We start from the raw sequence: 18,882 nt of genomic DNA, 5'->3' as shown, positions 1-18,882 counted from the left end.
TGCAAAATGGTTGCTCGATCGTCGTTCGGTCCTTTATTCCCTCCGACCTTTCAGAGGGTTAAACTCTTTTACCTGGGAGAGGTCGGCGAAAAAGAGAGGCTGCGGACACGCCGTCTCGGTGGCCCGCCCGTCGTCCCAAATACGAAAAAATAAAATTATACAATTTACAGATATGTATACAAATATATATATCCTATATACACCATCATGTATAATGATGCTGTACGATGTAGAAGGAAGTGTGGTAGATAACAAGTAAATATAGAGTTACATACAGATCCATGTTACAGCAAAAGATGGAATAACTAAGAAGCACGCAGTATAATAATAATTACATGCAACAATTAAATAACTGCTCAGCATCTCCACCAAAATCCCAATCTGCTGTGTCCTGTTTTCGTCCCCTCTGCATAACACCCCATCACACATACGAAACACAACGCAGAGTCCGAGGGTGTTAAGAGCATGTTTATTTAAATGTCCTCCTCTCTACTGGCCAACACAGGGAGCATATGCTGGGTGTAGAATTGTTCCAGGAGGAGATTTCCATGCCATGCAGGGTCTTTGGGGATGGGGATGATGATCGCCTCCTTCGTGGTCCACAGTAGCAGAGACTCCGGTCTGTGATGTGCAGCTGTTATATAATATACAATACATTTTTGAAAAACATTTGATCAACAAAAAAGGATTTGGTCAGGATCTAGAGTCAGTGTGTAGTTTATTAATTAATCAATGCTCTCTACATTAGAAAAACACATACCAGTGTACCAGAGGGAGTCACACACAGCTGTGCCTAGATAACCAAACAAATTGACAAGATAACCAAAATCCTTGAATCTACACACAGCAAATAAACTCAAATGTACACAACGAGATGTAAAAAGGAGATCACACATATAGTCGATAATAAAACTGGCCGCTTCAATCTGAAGAGCAACTAAAACAAAACACGGGAGTGTATCTTGTTCTTGTGAACACTAATGTTATCCACAGCATACACAGAGACCACGAAGTTCTTAAGGAGAAAACTAGTTGCTAAAACAAAACACGTTAGTGTACCTTGTTAGCTAATGTTAGCTAGCTGACATTAACGTTAAACATTGCACTCATATTACTTACTGAAACCTTGTAAAGCCGGTCCCGCATGCTGGCTCTTACAGAACCGACTAACTCCCCTTTCGTGTATGTACAGCTCTCAACATGCCCAGACTTGTAGTGATTTTCACCTCGTTTTATACTTTTTCGCCTCATTCTGAAAGAAACAGGTGAAATTTGCTAACGTAACGGCCATCTTTGTGATGGTGACGCGTATTGTGCGAGACCAGAGACCTGTAGTTCACTGAGCGGTTTCACACAAAAAAATGTGTAGCTTCACAGTTTTACGACACATTTTTAATTTTTTTGACTTGCAAAATGTTCTTTTAATTTGACGAACATCATATGTGTCATTCGTGGCACAATTCAAACGGGATCGAAAGATTACTTCTCTCTCTCCATTGACTTCAATGTATAATTTTCCGCTTCCGGGGTCCCATGGGTCGGAAGTAGATGGGCGGGACTTCGCCTCTCTATAATACACACACATGACCAAATAAGGACTATGTGGGAGTTCCCCTCGATTTGATTGGCTCTGACGATTAGAAAGAGATGTCACATGTCAAAATCCAGCAGGGGGGGCCAGAGATATGAAAAATCCACCCAAATGGCCCCAGAAAAGTTTTTTTTGCTAAATCTGGCTAAAGATTTCAAATATCACTTGTTTTGTCAACAATCTTGATACAGGGTACTTATTATTTTGGACGGATACTATAATTTACAGTTTTTTACCATGTTCAATCTGAATTTTCTTTAAAATAAAAAACATCTATATTGAATCTGACTTTTCTACATCCAACTGACAGGTTTATCATTACTTTGAGAAAAAAGATTATTAATTTAACCCTTTTTAGAAGGGAAGATATGGTCATTTGTTCTGGGAATGTCATTTTCGAGCCTGAAACCTGAAAAAAACAGGCTCGGGGTTTGTCACTGTCACCATGAGGGCTGCACCGAATATGCTATGACCTTTATTTCCGTAAGAACTATTGGTGTCAGTCCATAAACTGTAGATTCGAGTCAAACTTTGCTGTGTTAACATATAGTAACATACCACACTGGGAGCCCTGTCTGCTTTGGGCATTTTAATGCTCCCTAACCAATATAGGCCAAACAATAATTTATTTATTGGAAAAAAGAAATCTATTTATTAATCAACATTAAAAATGCTCGCTTTAGTTGCGGGTTGGACTGATGTAGCTATAATGGCAACTTTGAATACATTGGCATCAAAATGAATTGGAAACAACTTCACTATTAACCTCTCCACCACGCTCTTTCAGAACTGAGAGGGTGTGTACAGAGTGTCGGTGATTGATAGCTCCCTGAGTCTCTTGTTCACTTTGTGGCACATGTTAGGGTGGGACAACCTACACCTTTATCTTATAAAGCTCTTTCAAAGCGTGTGGAATTTGGTGACATCATGTAAATCTCTACCCAACTGCATAGTTTAAAAAAAATAAAGATCAGGTAATTGATTAATGTGATGAGGTGTTGGTTGTTTACCTTCATCATTCGTGACAATAAGGAGTAATTTGGTTTTGCAAGTTAGACAAAAAAGGAACACTCGCAGCTGATGTATACTTTGTGTCCTTGTTCCGTCCTATTTATAAATGTTTTACACTTACACCTTTGCTATGTTGCCCTTGTTTTTTTTCTTCCAACAAGTTTACCACTTGTCTGTAGTTCATCTCACAAGAACTCTATATTATTACTGTGTGGATTTGGTATAAAGAGATTTGAAATTGAGAAAGGGCACACACAAACTAGTACTTGTAGTAGATAAATATTGAAGAACTTTTCATCGTCGGCCATGTATCTGAGTGACTTATTGGCTTCACGCCATACAGTTTCTCACTTCTCACAAGAGGCAACAGGATATTTAAACTCAACAGGATGAACATATGTGCTTTAGATTTATTATGGAATCAGATCTATGGTTAGTACACATAGGAAATTATTTTAACTTTTTCATGACTTCCACATTGATCACTGTTTACTTGCTGAACTGAGCTGACCTATGAGATCTGATCTGAAGATGTTTTCACTTTCATAAACAAATAATCTGGAAGGTGTTTTGTTCCCTATGCTGCATATTTTCCCTTAGAAGCAAATTCACTTTTCTGTTTTTCTAAAAGTATAAGCTGTATAATGCATTGATCTCAACAAGACCCAAAACACAGAGCAAAACAAATACCCTGATTTTTGACAGATACCAAGCTTAATCATTCAAAAGATGCTTTGCGTCTGCAGTAGAAAGAGGTGATGTCTGTGTGTAGCTGTCCACTCTATTCTCCGTGCTGTCTAATCCCCATGTCAAATTGTTTCCTGCACTCCACAGGAAGTTACCCACTAAAGGCCCCACCGTCACGGCTTTTGCTGGGGTTTCTGGGAATGTGGGGGTGGTAGCATTGTGGTATAGTATGGGTAGATGGAGGTGGGGGGGTTTTAGGGCTGCTGGACAGCTGTGGAGATCCAAAGCACAATCCTCAAACTGACTCTGCTAGGGCAGTGTCTAAATTGAAGGTCAGGCTAGTTTATGCTGCTAAAGGTCAAAACCTGGGATTTAATGGTTATTTACAAGGCTTAAAATAAGTAATGACGTTGCGCTAAAAAGTATTTCAGTGTAAAAAAAAAGATTTATGTCTGTTTTTAGCTGTGTCAAAGGCCAACGTTTCTTAGAAATCTTCACACATGACAGCCAAGGTTAATTTTAAACTCCAAGGATATTGCTCCAAGATTTATGACCATGTGTACCACATAATGTTTTAATAAACCATAACATTTAGAGTAGTGTCTTTAGGACTGCCTTTTCAAATCCTGCAGTAGGTTACACCAGTTGTTTTGAGGTTCATATTGGTGTATAGTAAATTCAGATTTAGAGTGTAAGGATTATTTTTTATCACTCAACATTTTGAAATGTATGCCCATCACAGACAGCTCTAATGTAAAGATCATAAACACCACAGCAGGCTATATTCTTCAGTCGAGCCGTAGCCTTTCTATAGATATTATTCCTCTCTCATTTTTCATACATAAACTATCTCTGTCTGCGTGTCTCTGTTATGTAGCAGGGGTTGTTAACAACCTCAAATAAGATACGTCGTTACATTTCTGTTTGAATTTTATAGATGCAGAGACTGTCTGAATTCCCTGAAGGCTGCTGTGGCAGACATTATACAGATTGACTAAGCATAAGGTGACAGGATCCTCTTGACTCTCTCCTTCTCACTTCTGCTCTCCAGTGATGTTCTGAACCACTTCACATTCACATGCAGGAAAACTGACTCCCAGTATAGAGTTTCACTATGTCTGAATATTAGCTTAAATTAGACACTGTCTGACCAGTCTGTTACGATGTATGTATTTAAGCATAATAATTAGGCATAGGTATTACAATCTGATTGCGGTCTAAAAAGTATTATGCGTATTGCGATAAATACCCTTTTATTACTTTTTGTCAACATCGCTTTTATCTAATAAGATTACGTTTTCAGTCTATTCATCATAATTCATTCATTGTTTTGCAGTAAATCAGTATTGTCAAGCAGGTAAACTGTCTCAGTCTGTCATCAAAAATCATGTAGTCATACATAACCTGATACAGTTTAGAAATTACAACTAATCTTAATGCAAACATTAATGTTTGAAGTTATATTTGCAATACAATCCTAATATTAGGCAATATTTGAGGGTAATGTCACAGAGGTCAACATGATAAAGCATGGTACAGACAGGAATAGTTCAGCGCACACTAAAGGAAAGGAAACGGCCTTTGGAGTCATGTAAGCTGAGTCAAAGCAGATAAGGCTATATTCAGACTCATTGATTTGCTGACTTCCGTGAGGAGCAACCTTCCGGAATTATCAGATCAATGAGGACGTAAATCAGCTAGCAAAGGAGAAGGTAACAGGAGGCCAGATTTCCCTCCAAGGGGGGTCTCCATTCATTTCCTGAAAGCAATGACTCCAGCAGGGGGACAGGAAGAAAGGAGGGGTTTGACATGCCGTGCCTCACATGCTAGTTAGGTCAAGGAAATAAAACAAATAAACAAACAAGTAATTAATAGCTAAATAAATAAGCAGAAAATAAAACCTACAAACAATCTAATGGACTGAAATGGTCCTTGGCATGAGATAACAAGGTCGGAATTTTCCACAATATTGCCTGACCAGATGTTAAACCTTCCTTTTATGTTCAGGAAGCGGCACATAACTTTCTGAGGCGTCAACAGATTTACAGATGTGTTTTTTATTTTCTTATCTTTGTTAATGATGTTCAATTTTAACAAACTTCATCACCAAACCCCCCCCCAAAAAAAACCTATATACAAAACAGAAAAATCCCACCCTTAAATAACAACGAATGCTAGAAAATATTGAAATAAAATCAAAAGGGAAATAAGTAATTTGATGTAAAGGTATTTTTGATGGTTCTGGTTTTAACTATCTGAGGCTGTGACCTCTTGAACCTTCTGCCTTTCTCTGACCGGAGTGAGCTGGCTGACTGCGAGTCAGGCCGGCGTCGCTGTGTCACGTTTATTTTCAGTCGGCGCGGTGGCCAAAGTGTTAAAAGAGAGACGAGCTGTCCACAGTGGCGTGGTATGTATCAGAAACTCGGAGAACGCTGGAGGACATATTCATGGCACTTCTTCCAGTCCCCTATGTGTGACCCCCACCTAAGAGTATCATAGAACCTTGTAGTTGGCACAGTGTCATATGGGGGAGGGGGTTGAGGGGTTCACAGCCAACTGTGTTTCGGCAGGCTAATTAGCTATCCAATGAGAGGGAGTAGTCAGGGGAAGACTTTGAGTTGAGAGAGAACCAGAGTTATTTACATTCTCCTCTTCTCCTCTACCCAGGCACACTGTCTCAGAGGGGACTGAAGAGATGAAGAGCCTGATCATCGAGAAGAATAAGATGGGCCTGGAGGAAGATCCCGAGCTGCTGGTCAAAGGTAAGTCACATGAAAACAGCCTTACTGAACTTCCTTAAACTGAATGCAAATACTTGCTATGTTCTCTGTTTGATTGGCAATTACTTTTTGAAGCAAACATGGCAAACATTCACTGGTTCCAGCTTCTTCAATCCAAGCATTATTTACATTTTCTTGCTGCTCCACTGTAGAGAAGTACAGGAAAACATTCCTGCCTTCTCAGCTCACCTCTGGCTGGCAGAGAACTCACTGCTACATAGTTTGAGCTTCTCCTTTCTTATCAAAGACCTGTAGTATTTTGCATCCTGTAGTATTTTTGACTTTTTATTTTAATTATCCAGAATATTTTATATTGTTTATATTTGATATATTATTTAAATGTTCTCCTTTTTAATTGTTAATTCTCTTTTCCACTTTTTAAAGTATTTAAAGTATTGTATTTTAATGTCCAAACACACTTTTGCTTCTGTGATGAAGAATTTCCCAAATTGGGATCAATAAAATATCTATCTACCTTTCTATCTAAATTGAATATTTTGGATATGCAAAACATCCCATTTAAAAACATGCCATTGGAAGTTGAGATTGGCATTTATTTTCTATTTTCACTTCACTTATTAAATTGGGTAGGATCATGCTGTTCTCAGTAAGTTTAGTATATATTTCAGTACCCTAATTATCTCCCGATAAGTAATGTCACAGCCACTTGTGGCACAGCTGCTCCTACTCTCCCCCCCGCCTGCTCTGTTATCACGCAAGGATCGCTCCTAGCAACAGGAGTGCCGGTTTGGGTGTCTGATGCCTTTGAGGAATGATCTCATAGGATATTTGTGTGCTTTTATTTATTTTTATTTATTTTCTTGCCCTGCTACTCTCAGAGAGTAAATGCCAGCACTCGGATAAATGACGTCCTGTTTAGAATGTCGGCAGTCAGATGGCCTAATTCTGACAACAGTTACTATGCACCCTTGGCTAGTGCCCCTCCCTCACTGCTCTCCCCTCTATGTCTGGTCGTACTATTTGAGGAGAAAAGTTTTCTTTCAAAACACAGAACGTCCACTTTCCCAGGGCACTGTCTCTTTGATTTGAGTTTTGACCGTGCCCTCATCCTCTATCCGATCACACTATTACAGCCACCACAACACCTCAGGGCGAGAGATAATCCTTCTCATTTATCTGTGTGTGCTGCAGAAGGATATGTTTTCAACAGTTTCTCCATTAAAGCCATGTTCAGTGTGTTTACTTTTTTCCAGCAGGACGTCCTTAGGCTACATGGGGTTAATATTGCACCGTATCCAAAATAGGACACAAACATTGCGGATGCAGATTTGTTATGGGAGGGCGCATTGTAAAGGCCGTTGAGTGGTGACAGAGAGAGATGATAAGACGGTGGTTTATTGATATACCCTTGTTGACCCGGTTAAAATAAACTGCTCCTAAAATGATGCAGAACTTGTCATGGTCAGTCTGATCCAATTTAGTTATGAGTTTTTTGGTGTCTTATTTTAAAAGTGCAAAAGCCATACAATACTAATTTCTGTCTGTATGATTTTAGACATTGTTTGCATATTTGCCCGCAGATTTTTTGCAGTGAGGTGCTTTTTTATTTATTTGTATGGTTAATTTTTCATTATAATGTCATTTAAACAATCATGGAAAAAACGTTCAGTACTAAAGATAGGAGGTTCGCATTAGAGCAATGGAAATGCACAGAGAGAGATTGTTTGAACAATCTGGGTCTGAAGGGGGCAGGGCATTTGGGGTCAGGGGTCACAAATGAAACAAATTAAGGGCAAGCCGTGGCCCCCAGGGGAGACATTAGCAGGCCACAGAGATTGGATCCAGATGGGAGACCAGGGGAGGGGTGTACAGGGGACTTTGCTCCTCTGTATCCCTCTTTCTGTCTCCCTCCTGTTATTCTGGTTCTTATCGCCCTGTTTAAAGTTTCCAAAAGAGCAGCATCTGTGGGACGTCCTGTGTCTGGACTGAGGTATCAAAGTAGCAGGCATGCCCTTCTCTCCATGTCTCTCCCCTCGTCAGCTTGTCTGTCTCCCCGCTGCACCTCCAGTCTGTCAGCAGGCTCAGCCAGACTTACCTCATGCTTTTTATTTATCCGTTTCACATTGGATTTAGATGCTGTGCCCCTCTGATGTGGTGTTAAGTACCTCCAGGGTTTCTGCTTTAGGCTATATTGGGTGGGTTTATGGTGGGTTCAGACCTTCTACTTATATCATATAGAAGCATTCTTAAACAGGAAACATAGCCTGAGAGGCTGAGCCTTTGCCCCCCTCCTCCCTTTTTATTTTTATTTTTGAGTAGCAGTAAGGCAGTTGAGGCTTTGCACTGCCTGGGAAAACCACTTTGAGGCAAGGATAAAGAACGGGGATAGAAGAGAAACGGTGAAGATGAAAGTAAATAGTAAGTGAGAGCAGAGGGAAGAAAGGAACAGGCGGAGTGAGCGCTGTCTGACAGGTGGCATGCAGCTTGCTAACCACAGAGGAAGCTGTGATGCTGGCGTGGCGTCATTGCAGTTTTCACAGGGAAGGAAGCTGAAGGTACATTGCCTAATTGTTCCTTTAAAACCTCTCTTAAATATGCATGCACAAGCCATATGAACACATGTGCACAGCCAGCCCACAAGTGGCAAACTGCCAGCATAAGCCGTGTTCGGCCCCCGCATAGAGACACACCCTGCCTAGGATCGGTCTAGGTGGCCTGCCTCCTCCCTTTGCCAGGCTCTCCATCAGCCCTCTGGATGAACTATGGCCCCCCACCAGGACTCTACAATCCTACCTCTGTCAATTCTCCACGGGCGGCATCTGGACAGAGCTCAGCCAAACTAGTTTATTTATTTACTCAGAGATAAAATATTTATTTGGGACAATTTGTACCCGCCGATGAGGGGGCAGAAAGAGTTCACTGCTGTAGAACAGTGGATCCCGTCTTTCCAACCCTTCAGCACTTTGAGAACACAACAGTCCAGCAAAGTAGAGCCAGGCCTGGCAAGACAATTGGGCATGCATATGAGATGAAGTTATGTCTGCTGTACTCTCTCTGTCACTCTGTTCCAGTACATCTCAATCTCACTCTTTCTCTTTCCTCGTATCTCACTCTGTCAACCTCTCAAGTGGTCATTATGTTGGCTGCATGCAGGCTTTAATGCCTATGGCATTAGTTGGCTGTATTTTTATCCCTTAGCATTTACCCCAACAAGGGAGTCTCATACAGACTGCTTGGGGGACAACGCCGAAGTACATGGCCCAACAGCTTTGACAATTGAGCCAAAACATTTTTGTTCTAAAAATAAAAACAACTTAAACCATTGCTCTATTTTCAAAAAAGTAAAATGTTCTGTTATTTGGCTGATGGATTCATTCATTCATTAATCATTGGTGTTCTGCTAGCATGTAAGCCACTGTGTCCCTTCAATTTGAAGTTGACTCTCAAATGATACATGTTTGTTTCTTTTTTCAAGGGTGGCTGTCACGGGAGGTGCGAGGCAACTGGATCAAGCAGCGCCGGTACTGGTTTGTGCTGAGCCAGGACTCCCTGGACTACTACAGCGGACAAGAGAAAGGAGCCCGCAGACTGGGCACGCTGGTCCTCACCAACCTCTGCTCCGTCATCTGGCCAGACAAGAAGACATACAAGGAAACAGGTGAGGGGCACACGGATGACTCCCATGTATTCTAGAGTAGAGGCTAATAAGACCTTTGGTAATTCCCCTCCTCGTTGTAGTGACCAACACATATTTGGTAAAAAAAAATTGTCAGGGTTTTAAGTGATGTCTTGCGGTCCCCTTTCCCATAAGTGCTGTTATTCTGAGTACGTTTGGGAAGCCCCAGCTGTGGCATAAGGTTTGCCTACAAAACTCACTTCTGAGTAATCAATGGGGAACTCTCCCTTCCTTTTCTGGGACAGAGGGATGACTTGTCCTTTTTCTAGTCTCTGTATTACTCAAACATGTCGCCTTCTTCCAAGTTAGTGCTAACTTTCCCAAACCACCTAAGATTTTTAACCCATTGTATAAACCTAAGCTCAAACATAGTTCTTACTAACTCAATATGCCAGGGGACTTTTCCAGACAGAAGTGCTCTTTCAATAGTGGCTTTGTCACAAGCTCTATTTAGTGTTTCACTACTAAATGACTTTATGTTCCCTCTAAGTCACTGGGAAAGCATGACATATTTACTGTACTTCCTCTGTGTATTTTCTGGTTGTCACAATGAAATATTAGTTCCCTTTTTAAAGGTTCCATCTTTGGCTTCCCTGATACTGAACAGCAGAGGTATTGTAAGGGCAATAAACAATTTCAATACCACCATGTAATCATTTTGGTGGTTAAACCTTTTATTTTTGGGTTTGTGCTTAACCAAGAACCTAGACAAAGAAGGACGTGGTGCCAAGTCACGTAGCAGGAAAGGCTGATAACAGCCGTGGGGCTGCAGATCAGGCCAGACTGACTGGGTATGTCTAATACTTCCTCTCTTCAAGGAGGAAACTCACCCTCTCCTCTCATCTGTAGAATAACTGATGTTGTTTGGTCTTGGCGTTGACTGAGGTTTCTCTCAGGCTGACCTTTGATCCTCAGTAAAACCGAGAGAGGAAGTCATGGAAAGTGAATCACGGCAGATACGCGAGGTGTCCCATGCAGAGAACATTTCACTTTCCTTTGTTTGAATTACACATTCAATGAGGTGCAGTTTGAATTTCCAGTGCCAGGTCAGGGCGATATGGCCAAAATCTTCTACCTCATTTCACATCTCTATATATTTAGCTATATAGAATAGTAAAAAAACAAATTCCATAAGAAATAACTACATGGTAAAGCCTATTATTGTTAGGTCTTGTGTTAGGTGAATAAATCAAAAGTTTAAGTGAACAAATATAAACAAATATTTCAATTTAAGCAGTTTGTTTAACTATTGAGCTGTTTGGTAATGTTAAGTGTGATCAAATGATATTCCCCTAAGATATTACACATCAGCTTTTCAAAGAAATGTGATTTGTTTTTACCAATTTGTATGACAAAAGTGTTTATCACGATATTTCAATATATGATTTCATCAAGATACAATTCTATTGGAAGCTGATCAATTATTATATTGCGTCACCCGACCACAGTACCATTATTTAAAATGCTTTTTTGTGTGTTTCTTCCAGGCCACTGGAGCATCACAGTATATGGGCGGAAGCACTGCTACAGGCTGTACACCAAGCACTTCAACGAGGCCGTGCACTGGGCGTGTGCCATCCAGAAAATCATTGATACCAAAGCACCTGTGGAAACACCAACACAGCTCCTGATTCGAGACATCGAGGTAGGACACACACACACACACACACACACACACACACACACACACACACACACACACACACACACACACACACACACACACACACCTACACACCTCTCTTCCCCCCTCTCCCCCCTCTCCCCTGTTACCATGGAATCCACAGGGCCTCATTGCGCCAAAAGTCCAAAGTTTCCTCTGCTTGCCTCAACATTTTGACTGATCTCATCCTATTCCAGCGCACATGGACAATACTATAAATACCTGAGGCAGAGGGGTTGTGTTAAGATAAATACATTTTCAGTTACTGAATGCTTTAAAGACCAGTGGGATTTTTAAGGATGCACATTTGCTTCACTTTTTCATGTGGAATGAGAGTGGATTAACATATTTTCAGACTGCTAAAATACACAGCATGCTGGAATCTCATTGACAGATGACTGTTCTTGCATCAATCTGCCCCTGAGTTAAAGAGAGGGGCAGTTTGGGCAAAAGAGGTGGAGGGGGGCTCAGCATGAAGCAGCAGGGCCAGATAAGCAGTCCTTTGCCTGGCCTCCTGTCTCCGTAATCTCCCAACGAGAGTCTCTAATCTCAAAGAGAGTGGTTAATCTGCTTGCCTCCGTCTGCCCCTGTCTGCTTCGCCCGGAGGGGCCAAGCTTACATTTTGGAGAAGTAGAGGGGGCCTGCTTTTAAAGAGCTCCTTCATTGTTTCACATGTCCCTCCCTGAAGTCTCTTCTTCATTCTTCTCTCTCACATTTTCCCTGTCCCAGTCTGCTGCTTTCTCTTTTTCTCACTTTTACAAGTAGGCCCACTTTCTCATAGAGGTGAGGTATTTTCCACGTGCGATTGTGGGATGATGAGGACTGCAAAATCAAAGAACGAATTAACAAAAAAGGCTTTGTGTGAACAGGATAGTAGCTTATCTTTAAAGCATAGATGTATGTTCCTGCCACAGACACAAGGGGAAGCAGGGATTGCAGTGTTGGCCTTGGACCTACAGCCAGAGACCATAGAGAAAAAAGGAGAGAAGACTAGATTAGATGGCTGACCTGCTCTAAACACATACCATTTAAAGGACAGATATAGTGTTAAGGTATGACCTTGACTGTAAATATCCATCACAGTTAACACACATACATCCTAGCACAACTCTGACCAAGTATAATTTAGTTGTGTCACCACATAGTTTTCCTTTGCATTGAGGGATTATTAGTAACCGTTCAAGTTTACTCAGTTTTGGTTTGACCTCCGAATAGTCGTTTACATAATCTATTTTAACTCCTGGTGTTTTTACAACCTGTTTTATAATCTGACTGCTTTGGTGTCTTGTTAACACTGACCTCATTGTAATTAGAGCAATGTTGCTTTATCACCAGATTTTAGCAATTACTTTGGTAAGCACAATGTTACCATAACTGCAAAAAATGATGGACAAATCTGAGAAACAGTACCCACTTGTAATACACAAGAATTATAATTTGAAGGAAATTTGCTTATTTGCGCTTTATGCTGAGAGAAGAAAGTTCATTTTTAATTATAAAACTATCACCAGCAGCAGAAAGAGAAACCGATAGTCTAGCTCTACCCATATTCAACAAAACTGCCACAGCAGCCCCTCGAAAGCTCACTTATTAACATGTTGTTTTGGTCCATTCTTTAAAAAATAATGAAAACTTCAACTCAAATGTAAGGTTATGTGTCAAACTATTTATTGAAAAGCTGGCCAAGCAACAGTCAGAGACTCCAGGAATTCACTTCCCCATTACCAGTCTTAGTGCTAGTGTTATGCTAAGTAAGGCTACAGCTTCATATCTACTGTGCAGACTTGAGACTGCTTTCAATCCCCTCATAGCTTTTGGCAATAAAGACAATATATGCATTTTCCAAAATGTCCAACTGCTGCATATGTCAGGGAAACACCAACAATGCATGTACAGTGTATGAATTTCTTCTGGGATGCTCTGACCTTATATGTGATCCACACAACAGCATCTTATTCCAGTATTTGCACTAGTGGGCACCAAACACCGTTGAAGAATGCGTCAACTTTGCCCCACTAAGGAGGGGGGAAAGCGGGCTTGTCTTGCAGCCAGAGAGAAACAGTGGCTGGTTTGAGGGGGTTGCAGAGGCAGGAGAGAGCAGTGGCAAAGTTACTAATGAGCAACAGGTGCTAGAGGGCACTAGCATGGGAGCCATCTGTACTGCTGGAAGGCATCTATCCACATAGGCAGGGGAAGAGACAAACACACGCACACTAAACCCATTGACACCAGTCGATCAAATATAACCTTTCAGTCATGCTAGTGTGGTTTGCTGGGTCATCACTTGACCTTCTTGCTGCTTTGAAAGTTGCCAGAGCTGAATTGTGAACCTGGTCAAATCGACCCTGGTCACCTCTCACAGACAAACACACATACTCAATCACCCATTCACTGACTTGCTTCCAGGTCGGCTGCAGGCATATTAAAGGCATATGAACGTGTGTTATTTTCTGTGTGTGTGGACATTATTGTGACAATTGTTTTTCACTTGTTTGCAATAGGAGAATAAGTTCCACCCAGAGGTAGTGGAGCACATCTACCAGCACAACCCCATCCTGAAGTACACTCAGGGCCCCCTGTACGCTCCTCTGCTGCCCTTTCCTTACGGAAGCCTGGAGCATACATGTAAGTAGTTGACATGTTCACGTCATACATTATCATAGCAACAGTGTCTGAAGTTGCGGGTAAAAATGATAAGAATGATAAACATAATTTGCACATAATACAAAGTGCTGATATCATTTGAAGTTGGATCTGGTAGGTTCAGATCTACACTTCCTGAGTGTTTATCGAGCTGTTATCTTTACTCTATTAACAGTTATTTTATGCTTTCCAATCGAAACTGATCACTCAAGCCTGTATGTGCATTCTATTTTCTGAACAAACTGCTCAAGGACTTTATTGCTAATTGGAAGAAAGTGTTATCTCTGCTCTGGTAGAATTGCTGAGAGGCAGCATTTAACACAATGCAACTCAGGGCTTTTTCTTGTCTAAAATAAGTGCAAACCAAGGCTCAACCCAGAACAAAAAGACACTGTATGCAACTATTTGAAGTCTAAAGGACAAAATCATCCTCATACAGATATCTTGAAGAAGTAAAATAATTGAGAAAAATGTATCAAAGCAATACACGATTCTTCTGCTCCTCTTCCTCTCTCCAGACCACAGCGGGAAAGGCTACGGCTCGGTACGGGAAGAGGCTGTGAAACTCTTTAACTGCCTGCAGCAGCTAGAGTCGGCACGGGAGCCGGTTCCCATCATCCAAGGCGTGCTGCAGACCTGCCTGGACCTACGACCTCTCAGAGACGAGGTCTACTGCCAGCTAGTGAAGCAGACCAGCTACACCCCTGCCCCATACACTGCAGCACACCTGCGCTACTGGCAGCTTCTCACCTGCATGAGCTGCACCTTCCTGCCTGGGCCCAACGTGCTCAAGTACCTGCGATTCCACCTCAAGAGGTGAGCAACACAAAAGTATAGTGAGGGTGTATGTGTGTATAAATATATAAATAGATAAATATATATATATATATATATATTTGAATTCAGGTACAATTATTCTGACTGAATAGAGTTGCTCACATCATTTCCTTGTAGTTACAGATGGAAAATGTTCTTGCTTTTGCTGGCTTTCATTTGTAGGAAACAACTACAGTAATCCTTCTGTTGACATGTAATGTAATTTAAATAACATGTAAATATGCAGGGTTTTTTTTATACTCGTGAATAGAATTTGACCTGAGACGTGATCTAAGTCAAATGTGAACGGAAGTTGTGCAACAACATGCAGTCACATAAGAATAACACATGATACCAGGAGTCAGTTGCCGATTATAAGGAAGAACAGGTTGAATGCTGGGAGATAAAGGTTAACTGGTAGTGTGCAGTAGCAGGGAAAACATGAGGTCTAGACAGTGGACAAAAAGCAGGCGCCAGCACTGCAAACCACCAGTTTAGATATAGTAGCGTGATATGCTTTCACATTGTTAGTATGTTCCCCCAGACAGATCCAGTGTTTAAAGGCTGGATTTACAGGTCTGAATTAGCCCTCTGTCGAGCATGTTAATCTAAGTTATTAGCAGTGCTAATCTCCTGCTTCAGATTTTCTGTCTAACGACATACCATCAAACCGCTACAGTTTTCTATCTATATGTACGTGCTGGGAGTCAGCCTGTAGCTAATGGATCAGTTGCATGCAATGGCGGTTCATAATAACGCTGCTTGTGTGTTTTGATTCGTATTGCCATCGCTCTCACGCACTCTCTCACACACACTGTGGATTTGTGCTGAGGCTGCAGCTGGGCAAAGCTCAAGCTGGAGCTGGGAAGTGGGCCCAGAAACCCCCAGGGAATGTCTGCTGTCAGAGAGAAGAGGCTAGAAGAAAGAAAGCAGAGGAGGAAGGGGGTTGAGGGGGGGGTGGGAGAAAGGAGGAAAAAGCAGAGAGGGGTGAAGACAGGAGAGGAAGGATCACACAGACTCAATGGAACATTCCTAATTATGTTTCAGCAGGACAAATCCCACCCTGTGGCCATATATTTATGAGAGAGAAAGACATTTGAGGGAATGAGAGGGCCTCTCTGTCTGGCAGAATATTTGAGACCTTCTTGCACCCCTCTCTCTGTCCTCCGTTTTGTGTGTTTTGGGACGACCGTCGCAGTATAATTGTTTCCTTCCTATTTTCCTTGTGGTTACACGGGGCTGAGCTCATAACTCCATCAGGTAATATTTCACACCTTTCACACTCAGTGTGTTAGACGTCAGGCTCCAGTTAGAGTGTGTTGCCTGCTGGGTTTGTGTCCCCTCTTTTAAAACAACAGCACACACACTTACCTACTGCTCCTGGACACTCCGCTGGGAGGAAGTGGCAGGTCACTCGGAGCGGAAACACCTTTTCCTGTTTCGTGCGTTACCCAAAGTCAAACATGTTTTCTTTGCCATTTTCCTTTTCTTTGAAGGATTGAGGGATGTTGAGTCTTTAAGTCCCTAAGAGCTAAAGTGAGAACATTTGTCATTCCTCGCCTCATTGACTTTTGAGCATTGCCAGCCCAAGGAAAATAAAGAACTTGGAATTTGAATCGAAAGGATGACGTAAAGTCCATAATCACAGCATAACGCCTTACAGACTTTGAATCACTGTTTACATCACGTGCAATAACAAGTTTTCTCTTTTTAGGTATTTGAACATTTAAATGTTGCTGGCAAATATCTACACATTTGAAATGGGCTTCCACACACATGGCACATATCCCCCCATCTCACTCTCACTCTCTCTTCGCAGGATCCAGAGCCAGAACCCTGAGTCTGAGATGGATAACTATGCGTCATTCATCAGCGAGGCTCTGGAGAAGACCAAGTGTCGGGGGTCTGTGCCATCCTGGGAGGAGATCCAGGTGCTGATGAGCCGACAGGAGATGCTGTGCACTGTGCACTATCCTGGCCCTCTATCCTGCCAGCTCTACATCAGCTCACACACTACCGCTAATGAGGTTAGCGCTTTCATCTGTATTCTACTTTATAGCACCACTTCGCAGCCTAATATTGAGTCTTGTGACATAACTAAATCATTAAAAACATAAATTGCATTTGCGTCTCCTGTTTATACTCTTGAAATGTGAAACCCTTTGTGTGTCCATCTTTTCTTTCAACCCACTCCCGTTGAGCAGGTTGTTCGAAGGATGCAGGAGAAGCTCGGCCTGCAGGACACCAAAAACACGTTTGCACTGTACGAGCAGAATGCACTGTGGGAGCAGCCAGTTCCAGGCGGCGCTCTGATCGCAGACATCCTGACCAGGTTTGAAGAATACATTTCCGTCTTCACACTGTTAAATAGAACAGACAAACTCAGAGAGGAAGTCAGACACAATAAAAAACCAAGCACACAGACACGCTATCAAAACACCTTGTCTAAGTCTGGCAGGAATCTGAGATATGTGTCACTTGTTAGATGAACGCAAACAGAACTGTGGATTGTATATTTATCTTCGCTAGCCCATGCTGAACGTTATCCAGTATATTGTGATAACTGGTGACCTTGTCTGGTCTTGTTGGTCAAACATGACACCCTGCTGGGAAACTGGACTGATGTCACTATTTCTGTCAGCAAAGCCAGCCAGTCGCTGCTTAGTTGAGGTGAAGCTGATGTCATTTGGTTGTACAAGGCAAGGCAAAGTCTTGACCTAAATGATAAGGATTCCAGCTGGAATTACGGAACCTGCCTTTTTAACATGTGTGGACATCTGTGTCCTCACAGTGCTGAGGGTAAACATGGAACTCATCAAACCGCCAAGTTACTTAACAACAATATTACATATTGAGGAGCCAATTTCTTGTAACACATTAACATGGTTTTACATTTTTAGTATACCATTTGTAAAAAAAGAAAAAAAAGAAAAGTGTATGTGTTCCCTTTCTAACTCTCTCTGTCCCCCTTCTCTCTGCAGCCTGTCAACCAAAGAGTCAGAGTCTAAAGCCCAATGGAAACTGTGTTTCAAGCTCTACTGCCTGTTGGATGCTGACAGCATATCAGTGGACAGCATTGAGTATCTCTTCCTCTTTGAGCAGGTAATGGAGCAGAACACAACTCCACAAAGGGCATAGTCCTCCTTTGAGAGTGCCTTTGCTATGATTGGCCTTTTCCGTCCTGATAGTGGGATTTAATTTACATTCCTGCTGCGAGTCATTCCTCTTTTTTCATTGGACTGTTATGTTTTTACTTTACAACCATTAATGTATTATGGGCTGTGATTGTGATAAAGCACAGTGCATAAAAAGCATGACTAAGAGCACTGGCTATGATGCAAAGGGGGCCAAATGCAGCCAGCACTGGCTTCATTAGAACATTTTTCCTGAGGACTCCCATAAAAGAGTTATGGGAGAAAATAAAACAGGGTGGGGTAGAAAGGGATTGATGGCAGGAGTGAGGCTATTACTGACAAATTGTGCCTTCTTTTCCTCCTCTTTCTTCTCGCCCTGTTTGTCCTCGCTTTGGCCTTTTGCACTGCAGTGCCATGAGATGGTGGTGCGCGGCCAGCTGCCGGCCTGTGAAGAGGACCTTCAGGTCTTGGCTTCATTGAGGCTTCAGTGTCTGGTGGGGGACTTCAGTACACATGCCCCCTGCCCACCTCTGGACGAGCTGTTCCCAGGTCATGTACTAGAAGATCAGGTCCTCATGTCCCTTTCTGCACACCCGGCCCTGCCTCCTTGTCAGGTGGCGGATCAGGGCTGCCCCACGACGCAGCGCTTCCACACAGGCCTTCTAGCAGGGACGCTTTGGAGCCACACGGCTACAGCAGCGCACAAGCAGAAGGTGGAGCAGGACATGCGTCTGCGAAGCCGGCTGAAGGAGGAGGCAGCGGCCGTCATGGCGTCCATCTTGGAGCGTTGGAAAGGCCTGGCTGGCTACAGCCGCAGGGACAGTATCGCTGCCTACCTCACTATTGCACGCCAGTGGTCGGGCTTTGGATGCACTCTTTATGAAGTGGATTTTTATATTGTGAGTACTGTTGGGTCTCTT

At 42.3% G+C, this 18,882-nt stretch overlaps 1 protein-coding gene across 1 annotated transcript in view; it reads left to right on the top strand.

The window, feature by feature from the left end:
• Positions 1 to 18,882, top strand: part of plekhh3 (pleckstrin homology, MyTH4 and FERM domain containing H3) — a 33,969-nt gene that overhangs the window by 11,127 nt on the left and 3,960 nt on the right. Inside the window, exons 3-11 of the mRNA XM_010770489.1 lie at positions 5,957 to 6,051; positions 9,506 to 9,688; positions 11,194 to 11,351; positions 13,871 to 13,994; positions 14,531 to 14,828; positions 16,648 to 16,855; positions 17,033 to 17,160; positions 17,810 to 17,930; positions 18,373 to 18,861. Of these exons, the coding sequence (XP_010768791.1) occupies positions 5,957 to 6,051; positions 9,506 to 9,688; positions 11,194 to 11,351; positions 13,871 to 13,994; positions 14,531 to 14,828; positions 16,648 to 16,855; positions 17,033 to 17,160; positions 17,810 to 17,930; positions 18,373 to 18,861 (1,804 nt within the window). The remainder of the gene's footprint in view (positions 1 to 5,956; positions 6,052 to 9,505; positions 9,689 to 11,193; positions 11,352 to 13,870; positions 13,995 to 14,530; positions 14,829 to 16,647; positions 16,856 to 17,032; positions 17,161 to 17,809; positions 17,931 to 18,372; positions 18,862 to 18,882) is intronic.

Source organism: Notothenia coriiceps, unplaced genomic scaffold (assembly GCF_000735185.1).
Source record: "Notothenia coriiceps isolate Sejong01 unplaced genomic scaffold, NC01 NC01_scaffold00008958, whole genome shotgun sequence".
NCBI classification, from domain to species: domain Eukaryota; kingdom Metazoa; phylum Chordata; class Actinopteri; order Perciformes; family Nototheniidae; genus Notothenia; species Notothenia coriiceps.
The sequence above is the reverse complement of the archived record's forward strand: the minus strand, read 5'-3'. Positions and strand labels throughout refer to the sequence as shown.